The sequence below is a fragment of the Jaculus jaculus genome, chromosome 2, assembly GCF_020740685.1.
Source record: "Jaculus jaculus isolate mJacJac1 chromosome 2, mJacJac1.mat.Y.cur, whole genome shotgun sequence".
NCBI lineage: Eukaryota > Metazoa > Chordata > Mammalia > Rodentia > Dipodidae > Jaculus > Jaculus jaculus.
Window position 1 is genome coordinate 7,943,164 of NC_059103.1, and position 20,953 is coordinate 7,964,116.

Genomic DNA, 20,953 nt, shown 5'->3' on the forward strand with positions numbered 1-20,953 from the left:
CCGACTTACACCCATGGGGTCCTTACATGGTAGAGGTCTCTGTCGTCCACACACTGACTTACACCCATGGGGTCCTTACGTGGTAGAGGTCTCTGTCCTCCACACAGAGGCACCGACTTACACCAATGAGGTCCTTACATGGTAGAGGTCTCTGTCCTCCACACACTGACTTACACCCATGGGGTCCTTACGTGGTAGGAGGTCTCTGTCCTCCACACAGAGGCACCGACTTACACCCATGGGGTCCTTACGTGGTAGAGGTCTCTGTCCTCCACACACTGACTTACACCCATGGGGTCCTTACGTGGTAGGAGGTCTCTGTCCTCCACACACTGACTTACACCATGGGGTCCTTACGTGGTAGAGGTCTCTGTCCTCCACACACTGACTTACACCCATGGGGTCCTTACGTGGTAGGAGGTCTCTGTCCTCCACACACTGACTTACACCCATGGGGTCCTTACGTGGTAGGAGGTCTCTGTCCTCCACACACTGACTTACACCCATGGGGTCCTTACGTGGTAGGAGGTCTCTGTCCTTCACACACTGACTTACACCCATGGGGTCCTTACGTGGTAGGAGGTCTCTGTCCTCCACACACTGACTTACACCATGGGGTCCTTACGTGGTAGAGGTCTCTGTCCTCCACATACCGACTTACACCCATGGGGTCCTTACGTGGTAGAGGTCTCTGTCCTCCACACACTGACTTACACCCATGGGGTCCTTACGTGGTAGGAGGTCTCTGTCCTCCACACACTGACTTACACCCATGGGGTCCTTACGTGGTAGGAGGTCTCTGTCCTCCACACACTGACTTACACCATGGGGTCCTTATGTGGTAGAGGTCTCTGTCCTCCACACACTGACTTACACCATGGGGTCCTTACGTGGTAGAGGTCTCTGTCCTCCACACACTGACTTACACCCATGGGGTCCTTACGTGGTAGAGGTCTCTGTCCTCCACACACTGACTTACACCATGGGGTCCTTACGTGGTAGAGGTCTCTGTCCTCCACACACTGACTTACACCATGGGGTCCTTACGTGGTAGAGGTCTCTGTCCTCCACACACTGACTTACACCCATGGGGTCCTTACGTGGTAGAGGTCTCTGTCCTCCACACACTGACTTACACCCATGGGGTCCTTACGTGGTAGAGGTCTCTGTCCTCCACACACTGACTTATACCATGGGGTCCTTATGTGGTAGAGGTCTCTGTCCTCCGCACACTGACTTACACCATGGGGTCCTTACGTGGTAGAGGTCTCTGTCCTCCGCACACTGACTTACACCCATGGGGTCCTTACGTGGTAGAGGTCTCTGTCCTCCACACACTGACTTACACCCATGGGGTCCTTACGTGGTAGAGGTCTCTGTCCTCCACACACTGACTTACACCCATGGGGTCCTTACGTGGTAGGAGGTCTCTGTCCTCCACACACTGACTTACACCATGGGGTCCTTACGTGGTAGAGGTCTCTGTCCTCCACACACTGACTTACACCATGGGGTCCTTACAGTGGTAGGAGGTCTCTGTCCTCCACACACTGACTTACACCATGGGGTCCTTACGTGGTAGAGGTCTCTGTCCTCCACACACTGACTTACACCCATGGGGTCCTTATGTGGTAGAGGTCTCTGTCCTCCACACACCGACTTACACCCATGGGGTCCTTACGTGGTAGAGGTCTCTGTCCTCCACACACTGACTTACACCCATGGGGTCCTTACGTGGTAGAGGTCTCTGTCCTCCACACACTGACTTACACCATGGGGTCCTTACGTGGTAGAGGTCTCTGTCCTCCACACACTGACTTACACCATGGGGTCCTTATGTGGTAGGGGTCTCTGTCCTCCACACACCGACTTACACCCATGGGGTCCTTACGTGGTAGAGGTCTCTGTCCTCCACACACTGACTTACACCATGGGGTCCTTACGTGGTAGAGGTCTCTGTCCTCCACACACTGACTTACACCCATGGGGTCCTTACGTGGTAGAGGTCTCTGTCCTCCACACACTGACTTACACCATGGGGTCCTTACGTGGTAGAGGTCTCTGTCCTCCACACACCGACTTACACCCATGGGGTCCTTACGTGGTAGAGGTCTCTGTCCTCCACACACTGACTTACACCATGGGGTCCTTACGTGGTAGAGGTCTCTGTCCTCCACACACTGACTTACACCATGGGGTCCTTACGTGGTAGAGGTCTCTGTCCTCCACACACCGACTTACACCATGGGGTTCCTTACGTGGTAGAGGTCTCTGTCCTCCACACACTGACTTACACCATGGGGTCCTTACGTGGTAGAGGTCTCTGTCCTCCACACACTGACTTACACCATGGGGTTCCTTACGTGGTAGAGGTCTCTGTCCTCCACACACTGACTTACACCATGGGGTTCCTTACGTGGTAGAGGTCTCTGTCCTCCACACACTGACTTACACCATGGGGTCCTTACGTGGTAGAGGTCTCTGTCCGTCCACACACTGACTTACACCATGGGGTCCTTACGTGGTAGAGGTCTCTGTCCTCCACACACTGACTTACACCCATGGGGTCCTTACGTGGTAGAGGTCTCTGTCCTCCACACACTGACTTACACCATGGGGTCCTTACGTGGTAGAGGTCTCTGTCCTCCACACACTGACTTACACCATGGGGTCCTTACATGGTAGAGGTCTCTGTCCTCCACACACTGACTTACACCATGGGGTCCTTACGTGGTAGAGGTCTCTGTCCTCCACACACTGACTTACACCATGGGGTCCTTACGTGGTAGAGGTCTCTGTCCTCCACACACTGACTTACACCATGGGGTCCTTACGTGGTAGAGGTCTCTGTCTTTGGAAGCCTGGATGCTCCTGTGAATGGAAGTGTTTTCCCCAAGAAGCAAAAACAATGCAAGACCCAACAAGCTTGATGGTCAGCCTCCAGTAGAACATATTTACTGGCCTGAGAAATGTTTGTAGTCTATTGTGACTTTTATTTTCTTAAGCAGAGTCCAAAACAGTGTGTGTGATATGAAGCCAGACGGTAGATCCTATTGGCACAGAAGCGGGCCTGAGGGGCTGTCGAGCGTCCACTTGGCTCTCCTCTTTTAGCTTAGGAAGATTAAGGGTCCGTTTTTAATTTGCACAGGTTCTCTCACTTTCCCCATGCACACAAACTGGCCAGTGTGCAGGGGCTTTTTAAGTGTCCTGGGAGGCGGGACTTGCCTCAGCCAGTACCACCAGCCGCCCCCAATGTGCTGTGCTTTGTTTTTCAGTGACATATTCGATGCCATGTTCCCTGTCACTCACATCGCTGGGGAGACAGTCATACAGCAAGGTACGTTCCTCTGCCTCGGAGGCATAGCCCATGCCCTGGAAATGGACTCAGTGCTGGAAATACATATGGGCACGACAGACTTACCTGTGCTGTGCCAGGTGTGGCGTCATACCTGTCGTCCCTGCGCTTGGGAGACCGGGCACCACCTTGTGGGTCTGGCTTTCATAGGTCCTGGGGAATTGAACTGAGGTCATTTGGCTTTGCAGGCAAACGCCTTAACTGCTAAGCCATCTCTGAAAACAATGTTTTAAGAAGACAAAGGAACTTGTTTACTTTCGTAGTACTAGGGATTGAACCCGGGGCTTTGTGCATGCCAGGCGGGTGTTCCACCACTGAGCGATGGCCCCAGCCTGAGAGAAAGAAACTCACAGAACGAAGGAAGCACAGCCAGACCTGGTGGCCCAGGCTCATTATCCCAGTTGTTCAGGAGGCTGAGGCAGAAAGGATCTTAAGTTCAAGACCAACCTGGCTGCCAAATGAGCTCGAGGCTAGTCTGGGCAAGTCAGTGAGACCTTGCTGAAAAGTGAAAAGAGGGCCAGGGCTGCGGCTCAACAGGAGTGCTGCTGCCTAGAACCCCGGAGCGAGGGGCTGAGCTGCAGCTCAGGGCACTGCACTTGCTTAGCGTGTGTGAGACCTCAGAGTCCGTCTTCAGCGCCACAGAAAAAGAAAAAAAGAATAATAAAACTATTAAAACTCAAGTTATGTTTTCTTTTCTTTTCTCTTTCTTTCTTTGGTCTTTTTTGAGGCAAGGTCTCATTCTACCGCAGGCATACTTGAAACTCACTGACCCCAAACTCATGGCAATGCTCCTACCTCAGCTTCCCAAGTGCTGGGACTGAAGGCATATGCTACCACACCCGAGTTCAAGTTATATCTTCATAATCTTCTTGCTAATAAAGGGGAGGGGAGGCATATCTGTAATCTCAGCATTGCCGATGTTAGATAAATCCAAGGCTAGCGTGGGCTACAGAGTGAGTGACACCCAAAGAGAGAGCGAGAGGGAACACAAACCCGCTTAACAAAACCTTACAGACAGTTATAAAGGTGGTTTATCAGGAAAACAAGCGACTGTAACTCCTGTGTGTCTTGGTGCATTTTGTATTTTACATCTGTTGTCGCTTTCTCTTGTTGTAGGGAATGAAGGAGATAATTTTTACGTGCTTGATCAAGGAGAAGTAGACGTGAGTAGCGCTTACTGTTTTTGGAAAACAGCCCCTCTCCATGCTGCTTAGCACCAGGTCCCGATAACCACAAGCCTGAGAGCATTTCTTTCTGGGTAATATATTCCAATGCTTTATTTATTTTAAATTTATTTCTGGTGGCTAAGGATGAAATTGAGAACCTCCAGGACCCTGGGCAAGCTCTCTGCCACTGAGTCACCCCCAGCCCCTCAGTGCAGGACTCTAGGCAAGTGCTCTCCACTGCGCCACACTCCCAGCCCCTCACTGGGGAAATTCTAGGCGCTCTACTACTGACCCACATTCCCAGACGAGATGTTTTATTCAAGAACAGTAACACCTTTTATTTAAGAAGACGTAAGAATACAAAAGCACAGCTTGGAATGAGGGCTGTGGGGCAGGTGCCAGGGGCAGCTGGGTTCTTTGTTGCTGTTATCCTGCTAAGGTTCAGGGCGGAGGGCAGTCTTCCGTGTTGTGTTTGGCTTCGCGCTGCTCCTGAATCCGCAGCCAGCGAACCGTCCAGGTTTACACTGGTTGGCCATGCCTGTTCATTGGCAGAGACCTGCATGTCTGAAGACCCTGAAAGTACTGGCGTCCCATAGAGCCACGGTCACCTTTTCTGTAAGAACACTGCGTGTCCCCAGGCACCTGCATTGTGAGGTGCATAGTGGGATTCACAATACCCATTATTTTTCACATTTTCAGTATCTGACAGGTAAAGAGCTACCCCAACCTTCATTAGAATCATTCTTCCAGGAGCCTCCACTTCATTCTCTCAAATGGGTCCTTTCGTCCACCTTCCCCTCCCCACCACCTGCTCAGCCTCTTCTGTCCACGCCTCCAATGCCCTGACTTGAAAGGTTTCAGGGTCTCCTCCCCTGACACTTATCCCCCAGATACTGCTCTCATGGGGGAGCCTGTTTCTTGCTGAAACCCACTGTAGGTTTGTCTCTTTTAAAACAAAATCTTGGGCTGGAGAGTTGGCTTAGCGGTTAAGGTTAAGGTGCTTGCCTGCGAAGCCCAAGGACCCATGTTTGACTCCTCAGATCCCACATCAGCCAGATGCACAAAGGTGAGGCAAGCACAAGGCCGTGCATGCCCACCCGGCGGTGCAGGTGTCTGGAGTTCCGTTGCATTGGCTGAGGCCCTGGAGTGCCAGTTCTCTCTCTCTCACACACACACCCTCTCCCTCTCTCTGAAATCAAATCAAATCAAATCTTGCTGTGGTCCAGGGTGCCCTGGAATTCACTATATAGCCTAGGTTTACCTTGAACTTTGGGCAGCCATCCTGCCTCAACTTACTGAGAGCTGCGCTTACATGTGCATGAGCTACTGTACCCCCTGTGTGTCTTCTGGAATCAAGCTGGTCCCTAAGATGTGGTCACAGGGCAGTGCCTGAGGGACACTGATTTCCCCAGCTCCTTGCCTGGTGCTGGGCTTCCAAAGGGCCCAAGCTGGTGCTCTGCCTCTTCTTCCTTACTACCTGAGCATCTGCTTCTCCCTGTGGTATCCTGTCATGTTGTGTGTCACATCCTTGGGCGTCCTCCCCCATTCTCTGAGATGTCCTGTCACGATACATGTGGCATCCTCTGCTTGGGCGCCTTCTCCGGTTCTCTGAGATACCACGTGCCCTCTGTCTACAGTTCACCTTGTGATTTGGGGATGTTTACTGTGGCAATTTCTTGAAGGCCTGGCTCCATGAATGGACCAGAAGACAGGGACGGAGTCTCTCCTGGACATCGCAGGGTTCTTGAGTCCCAATACACTGGTTAATTCTCAGGCCACTTCCGTGGTCACTGCTGGGCTCAACCATACCCTCCCGTTTTCCATAGCTATCCTACCTTCCTGAGGGGACCACCCTGCCCTTGGTGCCCTCTGAGATATCAGGGCCTCGCCCTGCCCAGTGACCCAGGCGGGTCAAGTATTTCAGGACTAGCCTGTGCTTCCTGAGCCGGTGTGCAGTTGGGGTATTTCTGGGAAAGGCATTTTCTGAGTTCTCCATCAGCTCGTGTCTGTCCCTCATGGTGTTTCTGGGAACCATGAAGGTCCTCCTGTTTCTGGGGCTGCCACATAGGAAGTGACTCACCCTGGCGTGTCATGCGGGGAAGGGGTGGCGCACACCCTCACAGACCTGCTGTTGTGTCAGGAATTGTGTCTGACCGATTGGCCCCTGAACAAGGTGTGTGTGGGGGGGAGAACTTTGTATCAGACAGGAATTCTGTCTCCTTCCCAAACAGGGAAACTGAGTCAGGGGCTGACCACCCCAGGAGTGGTCCACGTGGAGGAAGTGTGAGTGGGGAAAGTAAGAAGGTGGTTCTAGCCATGTGTGGTGGCACACACCTTTAACCCCAGCAGTGGGGAGACAGGAGATCACTATGAGTTCAAGGTCAGCCTGAGACTACATAGTGAATCCAGGTCAGCTTGGGCTAGAGTGAGACCCTACTTCAACCCCTCTGCCCAAAAAAAGATGGTTCTGACACTGAGCTCTGCTGTGAGCACAGTTACCTCCTGCTTTGCTTAAAGTTCCAAAACAAACAAGCAAGCCGAGAAAACCGACGAGATGGGAAGGGATCAAGTGAGTTAGGGACAGTAGGAGTGGACTCAGCCTACAGCAGGTGTGCAAGAAGATCCCAAGGACCAGCGTCTCCAGCCCCTGTGAGAAGCACCATGACTGTGTAGAGCTGGGTTTTTGAGGAAGGCTCTCGCTCTAGCCCAGGCTGACCTGGAGTTCACTATGTAGTCTCAGGATGTCCTCAAACTCACAGCGATCTTCCTACTTCTGCCGAGTGTTGAGATTAAAAGCGTGTGCCACTATGCCCAGCACTTTATACTTTTTAAAAACCTTTAAAAACATTATTCATTTATGAGAGAGAAAAAGGCAGTAGAGCGAAAGAGAATGGGCGCACCAGGGGCTCCAGCCACTGCACACGGAATCCAGACACACGCTCCACCTTGTGCATCTGGCTTACGTGGATCCTAGAGAAGTGAACATGGGCCCTTTGGCTTTGCAGACAAGTGCCTTAATCACTAAGCCATCTCTCCAACTCCCCATTTTATATCTTATTTGGTTTATTTAATTTATATGTTGCAGGGCTTTGATAAATGCTGACTTGGCAGACACTGAGGGCTAGATGCCCTGCTGGGCTAGGATCCCATGTGGGCTCTGATCCCGGTTCATGATTTTCCTTCCTCTGGAATATGCTGTCCTCCATGTCCACTGAAGTCATAGGAATCTTCCGATGACACCTTCAACTTGGGACAGAGGAGAGGTTGAGGTACCCCAGAGAAATCGACATCACACCTTCTTGGGTTTCCCCGGAATGAATGAATGAATGAATGAATGTGGGAAAGGCAAATGCTGCCCCAGAGGTTCTTTCATGGAGCCCCAGGGGCCCAATATCGGTCTCATGAGGTGTTTCCCACAACGTGTACCTGCAGGAAGGCCCCGGGTAGGTCAAAAGCTTGTGCAGGCATTGTGAAGACGTTTGGCTCTGCCCATCCCTCCCTAGCTGGGCCTCCTTGACTGAGGTGGGCTTCATCATTGTGCTTCCTGACAGAGAAGTTAACACTGACGCCATGCCCATATGCATGAGCCCCTTGAATATGGAGTGTGTCGTGGCCCTGGCCTGGCAGGGTCCTATTTTCCCCTGATCCTTTCAAAGCAGTGCTGAGTTTCCCCAAAGCCACAGCTCATGCTTTCTAATCCTGCCCAGGGATGCCCGGGCCCAGTGAGCTAGGACAGTTCAGAATTGGACCCCAGGTCTGGGAGGTTTCCTGGCCTTCTTGTCAGTTTCCTGCCTCCACAACCCTATTATGATGCTAGCCCCTGTAGCTGACTCCTTCCAGCCCGGGGACATGTGGAGGCAATTTTGTGAAGGAAAAAGTGAGATCACCTTCACATATAACTGCAGTTCCCCAAATATATTGTCTCGGCAAATCTGGGCCTTTTCCCTCCTCCTCCTTCCTCCCCAGCCCAGAAGTTCAGTTTCAAAGGTTCTTCCTGGACCCTGGCTAGCCAAGCCAGGATGTCTGGGCACTGTAGGTGGATGCCTGCTTCCTGGCTAACTGCCTGGAGTTTTGGGACATCCAGGCGCAAGGCCATGACCCATGAGTGAGTGAGCGCCTGGCCTCGCTGCCCCACCATGCTTAACTATAGTCCCTGGCACCTTCATCAATCTCTCAGATTTTCCAGTGGGGACAGGGGTGGGCGGCGGGAGTGCCTGACCAAGCTCAGCTGTGATGTGGAGGATACTTCCCGCGCTGGGTAAACATGCGGAGGCCGTCAGCAAAGGCCACATTTAAAGGAATCAAAAGATGGTCAGTAAGGAATCTGCAGTGAACAGCTGGTGGTTGGGTCACTGCGCCTCACTGGGGCATATATTATGATAATTATTGTGATTACTCTTTGGACAAACTGCCGTAGTGTGGCCTCCAGCCTCGCTTCTTCAGTCTGGTTGCTTCTGTCAAGTGCCTCCTGGGCCACTTTCAGGGCTACAGAAATCCGTCTTATCAGGGTTGGAACATGAGGTCACATCACCAGCATCACCCCCTCCCACCAGTCTGGATTGTGCTCCACTCCCACAGAAGGGACGCTGTTTCTGACCAGTAATGCCCCAGGGTACCAGGTGTCCAATCACCAGGGGCACCGTCTTGGTTAAAATTATGGTTTTCCATAGAGATTCCAAGAATGCCAGGCAATGTGTGTATGTTTGCCAAAAGCTATAATCCATTTTTCTAAGTACAAAAATACCTTCCAATTTATTTTATTCGTGGAACATAGTATTTCTACTTAAAAGGACACTCAGCTGCTGGCCCTATAAGCTTGGGAGCACAGCTCCATCTGAATCCCACGGAGGCGTGGACCTTCCCTCACTGTTACTAGATCTCCTCCTCGCCGTTCTTTAGAATGTGTGGCATGTGCACGTGTGTGGGTGTGTGCTTGCACATGGGAAGGGCAGAGTGATGTTAGACACTTTCCACAGGGTCTCCCATTGAGCTGGAGCTCACTGGTGCAGCTAGACTGGCCAGCTCGTCCCAGGGGCCTCCTGTCTCCACCGCCCGCCCCCCCCCCCCCCCAGTTCCAGGTTTGCAGGCACGCTCCGCCATGCTTGGCTCTCATGTGGGTGCTGGGATTTGAGCTCAGGTCCTCACGCTGGCACAGCAGGCACTTCATCTCCCCTTCTGACAGGCCTGTTATTTAGAGGTCCCTTCCCACACTGTCCCCTGTGGGCCGCAGCATTTTCCTGCTTGTTTTTGGAGGAGATACCTCCTTTCCTCCCTGTTCCCCAGTAACTGGAGCCCCTGAGCATTGTTATCTGGTCTCACAGCCATGCTAGGGGCTGTTTAGTGTTTGTTGGGGCTCTTTTGTGAGCCTGCATGTTTAAATTGGTAAAGTGCATCAAGCATGAAATTGGCTTTACTATCAAGTTGCAGCCATCACCATCATCCGTCCATAGAACTCTCTTCTCAGCCTACCCCTCTCTAACCCCAGGCTCCCCAGCCCAACTCTGTTTTCTGTTACCATAAACCTGACTCTTCTGTGGGCTGTGCAAAAGTAGAAGCCACTGCATTTGTCCTTCCGTGACGGCGTTCTTCACTGATGATCAGTTCCTCCACGTCCATCCGCACTGGAGCAGGTGCCAGAGCTCCCCAAGTCACTGAAGCACTTACAGTATTTTCTTCCTTTGTCATCTTCTACCTTTGGGCTGTTGTGATGCTGCAGTGAATGTGTGTGTGTGTGTTTTGTGGAGACCTGCTTTTGATCAGCATGTTACATTTTGGTCACTTTTTATTGAGCATAGATCTGGTTGTGACTTTTTTTCTGAGACTGTCAAACATATTTGACCCATAAAGCATGTTCAGGAGCCTAATACAGCCTGGTTCTCTTAGATCCTGAGTGGCCCCGTGTGAGGTCCTGGTGAGCGAGCTTAGGGCAGTGACTGGGTGTGGAGACTCTGGACGCCCAGCCATGCCATACACAGTGGCATTCCTGTGCGGGCATGTGCATGCCAACCCCACAGGGACCCCATTTAGAAGGAGAACCCTAGTTTACATAGGCTAAGAAGTCAACAGCAAACAAGATTTGAGGTCTTGACCCGACCTGCCTTCTGAGGCTCTTGGATTGTGAGCAGTCATGAAGGAAAACAGAGGAGGGACATACCTGGGGACGCCATGTGAGACCCTTGCTGGACAGCTGACCACCCAGCAACGCAGTTTACATTTTTGTTCCACATGGTCCAACTGTGGCAGATGGAAACATCAGGCAGGGCACTGCACCATGAGCAAAACCCAGTGCCTGGGGCATATGCAGGTGATGGAGTGTTGGACTGAGTGGTACAGGGAGGGAGCCAGAACATGTCCACACTGAGACAGACACGCCACTCATGTTCCACGCATCCCAGGGGACTTGAAGCCATGTATTCCCTTTGCTTAAATTGGTGACCCCCTTCCTCCCTCCATCATTCTTTCCTTTGAATTGAACCCAGAGCTGATGAGTGCCAGGCAAGTGCTCTAACCACTGCCTCCTCCTGCCCCTCACTGGGGGAGTCTAGACAGGAGCTCTACCACTGAGCCACACCCCCAGCCCCTCACTGGGGAGTCTAGACAGGAGCTCCACCACTGAGCCACGCCCCCTGCCCCTCACTGGGGAGTCTAGACAGGAGCTCTACCACTAAGCCATGCCCCCAGCCCCTCACTGGGGATTCTAGGCAGGAGCTCCACCACTGAGCCATACCCCAGCCCCTCCCTGGGGGATTCTAGGCAGGAGCTCTACCACTGAGCCACGCCCCCTGCCCCTCACTGGGGATTTTAGACAGTAGCTCTACCACTAAGCCTCACCCCCAGTCCCTCACTGGGGGATTCTAGGCAGGAGCTCTACCACTGAGCCATGCCCCCAGCCCCTCACTGGGGATTCTAGGCAGGAGCTCTACCACTGAGCCATGCCCCCAACCCTTCACTGGGGGATTCTAGGCAGGAGCTCTACCACTGAGCCACGCCCCAGTCCTTCACTGGGGGATTCTAGGCAGGAGCTCCACCACTGAGCCACACCCCAGCCCCTCCCTGGGGGATTCTAGGCAGGAGCTCTACCACTGAGCCACACCCCAGCCCCTCGCTGGGGGATTCTGGGCAGGAGCTCTACCACTGAGCCACGCCCCAGTCCTTCACTGGGGGATTCTAGGCAGGAGCTCTACCACTGAGCCACGCCCCCTGCCCCTCACTGGGGATTTTAGACAGGAGCTCTACCACTAAGCCTCACCCCCAGTCCCTCACTGGGGGATTCTAGGCAGGAGCTCTACCACTGAGCCACGCCCCCTGCCCCTCACTGGGGGATTCTAGGCAGGAGCTCTACCACTGAACTATGTCCCAGCCATTCACAAGGGATTCTCGGCTTGGGTGCTCTACCATTTATCACTGAACTACATCCCCAGCTCTCTTTTTACTTTTTATTTTGAGATAGGGCATTGCTAAGATGTCCAACTGGCCTTGAACTCTTTTTGTAGCCCAGACAGGCCTTGAATTTGTAATCATGTGCCTCTTGAGTAGCTGGAATGTAGGGCCAGGCTTTAAGTAGCTGTTTTTGTTTCTACTTATATGCAGCTATTTTGCTCGCTTTGCGTTTCTGTGGAGTTAAATTTGACCTGAAGTGCCAAATGGGCAATCTGGCCTTACCCAAGGCTGGGCACCCTCTGTCTCCCAGTAGCCTTACTCTGTCTGCACCAGGAGGGTGCTGCTCAGTGGCTGTGGAATCCCGGAACTGACAGCAATCCAGTGGCCCCTGAGGACCCCACCTAGGACTTAATTACACAGATTAACTTCTCCTGCCAACCAGCCCCTGTGGCTACCTCCAGTCCCTTTGTAGCCTGAACAGGGCTGTGGACAGGAACCCTTGACCACCTCAGGCTGTGGACTGAATAGTGTCTAAACGGGACCTGGATTCTACATTCTCTCCTTCCCTTCCTCCCTCCCCTTCTTCCTTCCCTCCCTCCCTCCCTCCTTCCTTCCTTCCTTATTTTTATTTATTTATTTATTTTTAGACAGGGACTTGCTCCCACTTTAGCCTCACTAGTACTGGAGTCACAGGCTTGGGCCCCCACATATAGCTTGTCCTCACGTATTTATTTTCCTGTGGTTGAGTTCCTGCTGGAGTGAAAGTCCTCTGTGAAGGAGAATCTGTCTTGTCACCCACAGCCCAGTTCTTAGCGGTGAGAAGGCTGAGCCAGGGCTGAGAGATGGCACAACAGGAAGGAGGGAAGCACTGCCACTGAGCCAGCCCTCCCAACCCTCACTGGAAGATTCTAGGCGGGCACTTACCACTGAGCCACAGCCACAGCCCCTCGCTGGGGATTCTGGGGTGGGGGTAGGTATGGCCTGTGCTCAGCTGGAAGAACCTCAGGTCCTAGTGTGTCACAGTGTAGCTCAGTGGAGCCTCCCACCATTTTCTCTTAAATGAAACAAAAAAATAAAACAAAACAAAAAGAAACCAAACAAGAGTAGCCCCTTTGCGTACCAGCCGGGTGGGGCCCGCGAGCTCTGGGCGCTGTGACAGAGGCCAGTGTGCACAGAAGGATGGCCTCTTTGTCCTCTGGGTGGCCCTCAGCCGGCCTGCAGATACACAAAGTGCTTTTCTCCGACACCGTGGAGGCTTCTCCAAGGCTTCGGGCTTCTGGGTGAGGAAGGGTCATCACAAGAGAGGGCCTGGTTTCCCTTGGCCATGCGCCCATGCAGCTGCCCTCACCCTGTCTTTGGGGATAGGCCCCAGTAAAAGTTGATGGGTGCATTAACCAAAGTGGCTTAAGTGGGACACTGTTTCTCGGGACCTTGTGCTGGGTGGTAGGTGATTGCCTGCCTCCCACTGGGACCACCATTGAGGGCGTCACTCTGCACAGGGTAAGGGTAAAGCAGCCTGTTGACCACACACCTGTCTGGGACTGGTGTCCGGTACACCTCTCCCGAGGTTATGCATGGGGACAGAGTGGGTGGGGCAGGCGTGGAGGAGGGCCCTGTGGACCAGCCTCTGAGCGTCTGCTTTCAGCAACACCTGCTGCTGTGCGGCGGGCGTCCCTGTCACAGCGAGCTGGCTCCGCCTCCCAGTATGGTCAAGTTTAAGAACGTGCCCGATGAGGCTGGGGAACTGACGCTCGCGGCACGGAGCAGCCCCAGGTTCACCACTCCTTCATCCCTGTGATCTCAGCAGTTGGAAATGGAGGCAGAAGGGTCAGAAGTTCAAGGTCATCCGTGTTTATGTAGTAAGTTTAAGGCCGCCCTAGAGTATATGAGACCCTGTCTCAATAAAAAAAGAAAGAAAGAAAGAGAGAAAGCAAGCTGAGGCTGTAGCTCAGCGGTAAAGCACTTGTGTAGCCTACAAGGAGCTGGGTTCTCTCGCCAGCACTGCATAAAGCAGCACAACAAACACAGAGGGGCAGAGGCCCCAGGAGTGTTCCCTGGGGTCACCCTTAAGCTCACCTCTAGACACCAGGACTGCTGCTCCTCCTCCTGCGCTTCCTACAGCACGGGTGGTGGTTGTCTTTCAGTTCTTTGAGGGGAGTTTGTTTTTCGTCTGTGTATATGGTGTATATGGTGTATGTGTGTGTGTGTGTGTGTGTGTGTCTTTGTATGGGTGAACTTTTATATACAGTTGTGCATAGACATATGTGTGTATAAAAGCCAGAGATCAAGCCAGGTGTGGTGGCTCACACCTTTAATCCCAGCACCCGGGAGGCAGAGGTAGGGGGATCACTGTGAGTTCGAGGCCACCCTGAGACTCCATAGTGAATTCCAGCTCAGCCTGGGCTAGGGTAAGACCCTACCTCAAAATTTTTTTTTAAAAAGGGGGACCTGGAGAGATGGCTTAGCGGTGAAGCACTTGCCTGTGAAGCCTAAGGACCCTGGTTCGAGGCTCGATTCCCCAGGACCCATGCTAGCCAGATGCACAAGGGGGCGCACACGTCTGGAGTTTGTTTGCAGTGGCTGGAGGCCCTGGTGCGCCCATTCTCTCTCTCTCTGCCTCCTTCTCTCTGTCTGTCGCTCTCCAATAAATAAATAAAAATAAACAAAAAATATATATATAAAAAGTTTTTTTTAAGCCAGAGATTGATATCAGATATCTTCCTCCATTACTCATGACGTTTGCTTCTTTTGTTTTTTTGAGGTAGGGTCTCACTCTAGCCCAGGCTGACCTGGAATTCACTGTCTTAGAGTGGCCTAGGACTCATGGTGATTCCCTACCTCTGCCTCCCGGGTGCTGGGATTAAAGGCGTGGGCCGCCACGCCGGGCCTCTACCTTAGTTTTAAGACAAGATCTCTCCTGAACCTGGTGGTCACTGACTCAACGGGGAGCTAGCCAGCAAGCCTCCGGCTTCGCCTTCTCCGCCTCCCCAGTACTGGAATGGCAGAGGGGCCCCAGGCCCTCCATCTTGTGTGGGTCCTGACGATCCAAATGTGGGTCCTCATGCTGTGTGACAAACACTACTGACGATCTCCCTGGCCTCTGTGGCCTCAAACTTGCCATCCTCCTGCCGTTGCCGACCAAGTGCTGGGATGATAGGCATATACCACAGTGCCTGGCCCTCACTGACGGCTTCGTAATGAGAAGCTGCACCATCCTCACATTTCCTCCCAGCACCCCAGCTTAGCCCCTTGAGGTTTGGGGTGCTCATTGGGCAAGGTAGGGGGAACATAGACCCTGCCAGGTGTTGTGCCGTCTTCTTTGGACCCACCTTCATCCTTGCATTCCAGGATCTATGTGGTTGGCCGGCCGCCCTCCCTCCTGCTCACACTTCATTGTGGAGTTATCTATCACCTGCGAGGCATTTTCTTTCAGACAGAAATCTCTGTGCCTCAGTTATTATCAGATAATGAGTCATTGATTTCAGTAAGAATGGCTTCCATGAATCATCACACTCCACTCTGCGTGTGCGTACCCATTTTGGCATGGGGAACTGCTCTGTACGCTCATTGACATGCTGTGGGGATAAAGCCTACATTGTATCAATTTATAGTAACCGATCTACATAACTGCGGCAGAGTGAACAATCTGCTCATTCTGCATCCTGCCTGGGTGTGGGCCGCGTGGTCAATGCATAGTACGCACACTGTGCAGGGTGCAGCGCCCACGGGGTCTGAAAGGGAATCTTGTCCCGGCCCCCTCTCGTCGTAGCTCAGCAGCAATGCCCCACCAGGGGCTCCACTGGGCTCCAGGCCAAAGGACTTGGGTGCTTGCCTTGGTGGACAAGGCCCAGGGGAGAAAGGGATGAATGGCATGTGCCCCCATAGGTGTAGAAGCAGGGCCAGTCAGGTGATCACTGCGTGGCAGAACAGGATGGGCAGTGTAGGAATGGGGAAGGCAAGAGGTGGGCTGTCCGCCTGGATCTCAACATACCTGTGATGGTCAAAACAACCCGTTACTGGGAAGTTGGGGAAACTGAGGCCCAGAGAAACCGAGAGGTAAAAAAGAATTGAATAGGAAGCCCTGGTACTCTGAGCCTGAGGATTCTTTGGGGCTTGGGCACTGCCCAGATGTGGCGCTGAGCAGGTTGGGATGTTGTGGGCACCTGTCTCCCGGGACATACCATCCCAGGACCACCTCCAAGGCAGGTGGGGAGCCTGACAAGGCATCAGTCCCACCCCTGGAGAAGAGCTACGGAGATTCCTCCGCAAAGAGCAGCCTTGTGACCCAGATATTCTGCTGACGTTTTTCTCCTTCTGTTCCCTGAAGGTGTATGTGAATGGAGAGTGGGTGACCAGCATCAGCGAGGGGGGCAGCTTCGGGGAGCTGGCACTCATCTATGGGACCCCCAGGGCTGCCACTGTGAAGGCCAAGACAGACCTTAAGCTCTGGGGCATCGACCGTGACAGCTACCGGCGCATTCTCATGGTGAGTGGCACTCTGGCCAGGGAGGTTCTTTCAGAGAAGGGGAACAGTAGTGGCGTCTGACACTCACCAAGAACCCGGGTCCAAGGTGGGGGTGGGCCTCCCGGGCAGACATAGCTTGTGCCATGAGTGCAGAGAGTCAGAAGGGATTCTGGAAGTTCCTTAGAAAATCGGCAGGTGGCCAAGGGAATCTCTCTTGCTTCCCTCTGTCTCCTTTCAACCGTCGGGGGCACAGTTGTAATGGCTGGAGTTCCAGATGCCATTTTAGACCATGAGGCGGCGGGACAGAGCCACGAGGAGTCTCTCCCTGCTGACCGCACACGGCGCCTCTTCCCTGCCAGGCGTTCTTCATGTGGGGTTGGCCCTGCGGGGTTTGGGCCACTGTTGTTTTAGGGTTGCTCTTATTGCAGGCAGTGTGATGTGTTTGTGCACCCAGGTGTGCATGTCCCAGCCTGGATGCAGCCTCGTTTGGGGCAGTGAGGTCTGGAGTGGTTCACTCAGCAGAGACCCCTCCCAGGAGAGGAGGCCCATTGTACCCATCTCTGCTCTGCCATCTCGGTGCTACTGTGGGGCTGGCACATCAGGGAACATGAGGCCTAAGGGCACAGCATCATTATGCAGATAAGAGGGAAGAGCAGGCGTGGAGGGGACAAGAGCTGCGGAGGGGCTGCTGTCTTATCAAGAGACCTCAGGGTCCCTCCAATGTGACATTAGAACACAGGCCTTGGGGAGGAAGCCATGGCCACAAGGCTTCTCTGGGGACGTATAGGCCACGCAGCAGTGAGGGCAAAGGCCTGGGGTTGGAGCTTCTTGGAGTGCATGGGCCAGTTTTGTGGGAAGGGCATAAGGGCTTTGCCCATCGAGGAGTCAGGAGGGTCTCATCCCAAGCACCTGTATCTTCTTCGAGGTGTGCCCCTGGACTGTCACACAGTGTGCCCAGAAGCAATGAGGGACCTGGAGTCTACCCGGGCCGAGTTTGCTCTAAGCTGGAGCGGGTACTCCCGTGAAAGCAGAGAATGCCATGGAGAGAGCGCCTTGGCCATCTGCCTAGTTGCAGTGACTCTGGAGTCCCCTCATGGTCAGACCTTGCTCTCTAGCATCTTTCCCATTGCCCAGCAAAGACCATCAAGAGCCCAGTGCTCCATCCCCCTGGCAGCCTCCCTAGCTCTCTCTGTTGATTTAGAATAGTTGGCTGGCTGGACAGAGCATCCCTAAGCCAGTCAGACACTACTGAAGAGGGCCTGGCTCTGTGTGGGGGGCAGGGGCCTCCTGATGAAGAGGTGTGCCCCCAGCACTGGCTCATGGCCCTTTCTGCATGCCAGCTATATGCTTGGCAGGAAGACGCAGCCTGCCCTCTGCTTACCATCTGGGGAGCACCATGCTGAAGGGGCCAAGGAGCTCCAACCACGGGGTCTGTGCGCCATGCCCAGAACTAGCCCGGTGCCCGCAGCATTTGTCCCTGGAAGGCTGACTTGGGTGGCGGCACTTTCATTTTCAGGAGGTGTGGTTGGGGGCCATGTGAAGAGGAGGCGGGAAGTCCCCCGGGATGGCTCGGGATGCAGGTCAGGGGTTAGGTCACAGAGACTTAGAGGTCATGTCCTGCCCCAATGTCCTTTGGTGAGCCCTCTGCCATGCCAGAGGCACTTCCACAGGGCTCATGGGGTCAGCTTGGTTTTCAAGACGGCTGTCCTCAGGAGCTACACTCATTGAGCCCCTATTGATGGAGTCGCCAGGCAGCAAATATATGCCCAGCCAGTCAGGGGTCCTAGACACTGTGGGCCTAAGGGCACAGCACAAAGATGGCAGGGCTCCAGGTCAACACATTTTCCACCTCTGGGGAACCGGCATGTCCCGGTGGCAGTGTGCTTTGGGAAGCCTGCATGTCCCGGAGAGAGGGTGCTGTGGGGAACCTGCATGTCCTAGTGGGAGGGTGCTTTGAGGCCTCCTCCCTCGCAGGACTTCTCATCCCTCTTGGGCGCACCTGGCCGGAGGATGCATAAAGCTCTGTGTCATTCTCGGTTGTGGGATTTTTGTGGTTGGAATCTTATATTCTTGGAAATTCTCAAAGCACCAAAGGAGCTGGCACTTCCTCTGTGTTAATTTCGGATCCCTGTGCACTAACAATAGCTCAGCTGGGGCTGCTGAGTCCAGGGAGCTCATGTGTCTGGGAATCAAAATGACAGAGTGGACTGTTTGGGCAGTGTCTGTGTTTGCACTGGTCCTCCATCCCTCAAGATTCCAATGTGTCCACATCATGCAGTGAGTGTCTGCACCTAACCTGGAATGTGCGGTGGGGGCGTGGGAGATGAGGAGCCACCAGTGTCTTCAGGGAGTTGTTTGGGTCTCAGGATGTCAGCTCAGACTCCAGGTTCCGGCAGCTGGAATCCTGTGATGTCTGACCTGGGAGGTTTCTGACTGTCACCTCTCCTTCCTGCTGCTCAGTACCTTACTGAGGGATAAGCAGCTCAGCATCAGGCATGACTGCGGGTCAGCCCCCACCCCCGGCTCCCAGGAGGGACCCAGCGAAGAGCACAATTCTGGATTTTCTTTCTTTTTATGCCCATGTCTGTGTGGCATGTGTGTCCGCGCTTAAGTGAGGGTGTACATGGGTGTGTGTGTGTGTGTGTGTGGAGGCCACAAGTTGATGGGGCCGTCTTCCTCCATTGCTTTTCCCTACTTAGTGACGGAGGGTCTTTAGTTGAATGCAGAGCTCATCAAGTTAGCTGGAGCGGCCGGCCAGCTTGTCTGAGCAGCTCCCCCCATCCTCTGCTGACCCAGCGCTGAGGCTGTCGGCGGGCGACCGTGCGCTTACAGCGGTGCCTACATGGGTGCTGGGCAATCCCAGCTCAGTCTTTGTGCTTGCGTAACAAGAGCTGTACCCACCGAGCCAGTCCCTCAATCTCCCCTCTTCCTGTTTAAATTTTGGGCCCTCTCTTTTCGGTCCTCCCGTTGTGGGAGGACCCTGTGTCTGGAGCTAGTGAGCGTACACCTGCAGTAGAGGCCATTCTGGGGTCTCCTGAGATCCCCTACCTGGGCATCGTGAGGCCTTGGGATCCGGTTCCCTTGGCAGATGCAGAGCCCTCTTCCTCTGGTGCCTGCTGACCAGTGAAGCTCCCCCAGGACCCATGTTGGCAGTGGAAGCGCAGCCACCAGCCCGGCAGATGTGGGTCCTCAGCACACACAGTTTGGCAGCTACCTCCTTGGTTTCTGGATCGTCTCTGGTGTGGGCTTAGCGTCCCCCAGTGCCTCACAGGGGGTCACATAGCCTGGGAGCAAGCTCTTTCTCCCCCCCCCGCCCCCAGCAATGACGCTGAAGCTTCCCGGTGGTGGCGTGCACTGTGTCCATGCACATGAGTGGCTGAGAAGTTTCTGTAGAGAAGTTGTTTGAGGAGTGGAGGGAGGACCTTGCATGATAGGAAACTTCAGTTGGGACCAGAGCCCCCTGACCTAGGTCTGTCCCCAAAATCCTGGGCAGCTTAGGGTCCTCTGACCCATTCTCATGTTGGGTCAGGTATCCTCTGCTCACAGTGGGAGAGGCAGGCCAGACCCTGGGAGATCCCACAAGCTAAGTCCTCCTCCTTCCCCTCCGGTCTGGTTTTTGAAGTTTCCTTGGTATCTGACACCCTGTTGTTGAAATCTTGGAATGGAGGCCCGAGGCAGGTTGCAATGGGGCGGGCAGAGCAGAGGCGGGACCCAGGCAGGCCTCTTGACCGTGGGGCTGGACTAGCACATGCAGGCCGGCTCCAGGCCCTGCTGGACTCTTTCTATATAGCGAGGCTGTGGTGAATCCATCTGAACCCACCTACGGTTGCTGGCCAGTGTGCTGCAGAGTCTCCAAAGCTGGGCATCTCCCAGATAGATCATTGGCAGGCCTCTGAGTGCTTGCTTACTATGAGAACAAGTAGCAGGCCCTGCCTCGCCTCGACAGCCGCCTCGGGGGAGGAAGCAACCTGAGCCTGGGCCCCTTCCCCAGGCCCCACGGGGCCTTCAGTGTTATCTTGCAGTGAGACTGATGTTAACATCTGAGGTTTCTAGGTCACAACCCCCCTGCATTCCACAGGCAGGGCTTAATTGCTGGGTGGTCAGCGGGGATTGTAAATTATTTTTCAAAAGAAATGCCTTTTTTTTTTTTTAGGGCTGCCGGGGATAAAATAGCTTGGGCCAGGTCACTCAGCAGGCATCCACCACCGAAATGCCCGACGAGTAGACAGGACACATCCTGCCATCCCGATCCTGGAGGCTGTGTTTCCAGTAGTGCCCTTGTGTTGCCATGGAAACAGGTTGTTCAAGTCTCTTGACCTTACTGTCATGGTCCAGATGGTTGGAGGCAACTTAACGAAGTTCTTTTGGGCTTCACTGGGCTCTGAGTCCTTAACCAGGGCTTTTCCTGAGAGGCAGGGAGCTTGGGAGGAATGGGGTGTCTCTGGACTTGCTGGATTGCCAGTAAGTGACTGACCCAAAGCTGATGAGGAAGCTGTGGCCTGGGGTCTGGAGTGAGGCATGGGGACCCTTTTGGGCAGGTGCTCATATTCCGGTTGCACAGACGAGGAAACTGAGACTCAGAAAGCA

The 20,953-nt window shown here is 53.8% G+C and overlaps 1 protein-coding gene across 4 annotated transcripts in view; it reads left to right on the forward strand.

Moving 5' to 3' along the window:
• Prkar1b (protein kinase cAMP-dependent type I regulatory subunit beta) overlaps nucleotides 1-20,953 on the forward strand; it is a 188,818-nt gene that overhangs the window by 130,681 nt on the left and 37,184 nt on the right. For all 4 annotated transcript variants that reach the window (XM_045144391.1, XM_045144392.1, XM_045144389.1 and 1 more), the window contains exons 5-7: nucleotides 3,276-3,337; nucleotides 4,472-4,518; nucleotides 16,229-16,387. In XM_045144391.1, coding sequence (XP_045000326.1) covers nucleotides 3,276-3,337; nucleotides 4,472-4,518; nucleotides 16,229-16,387 — 268 coding nt within the window. The remainder of the gene's footprint in view (nucleotides 1-3,275; nucleotides 3,338-4,471; nucleotides 4,519-16,228; nucleotides 16,388-20,953) is intronic.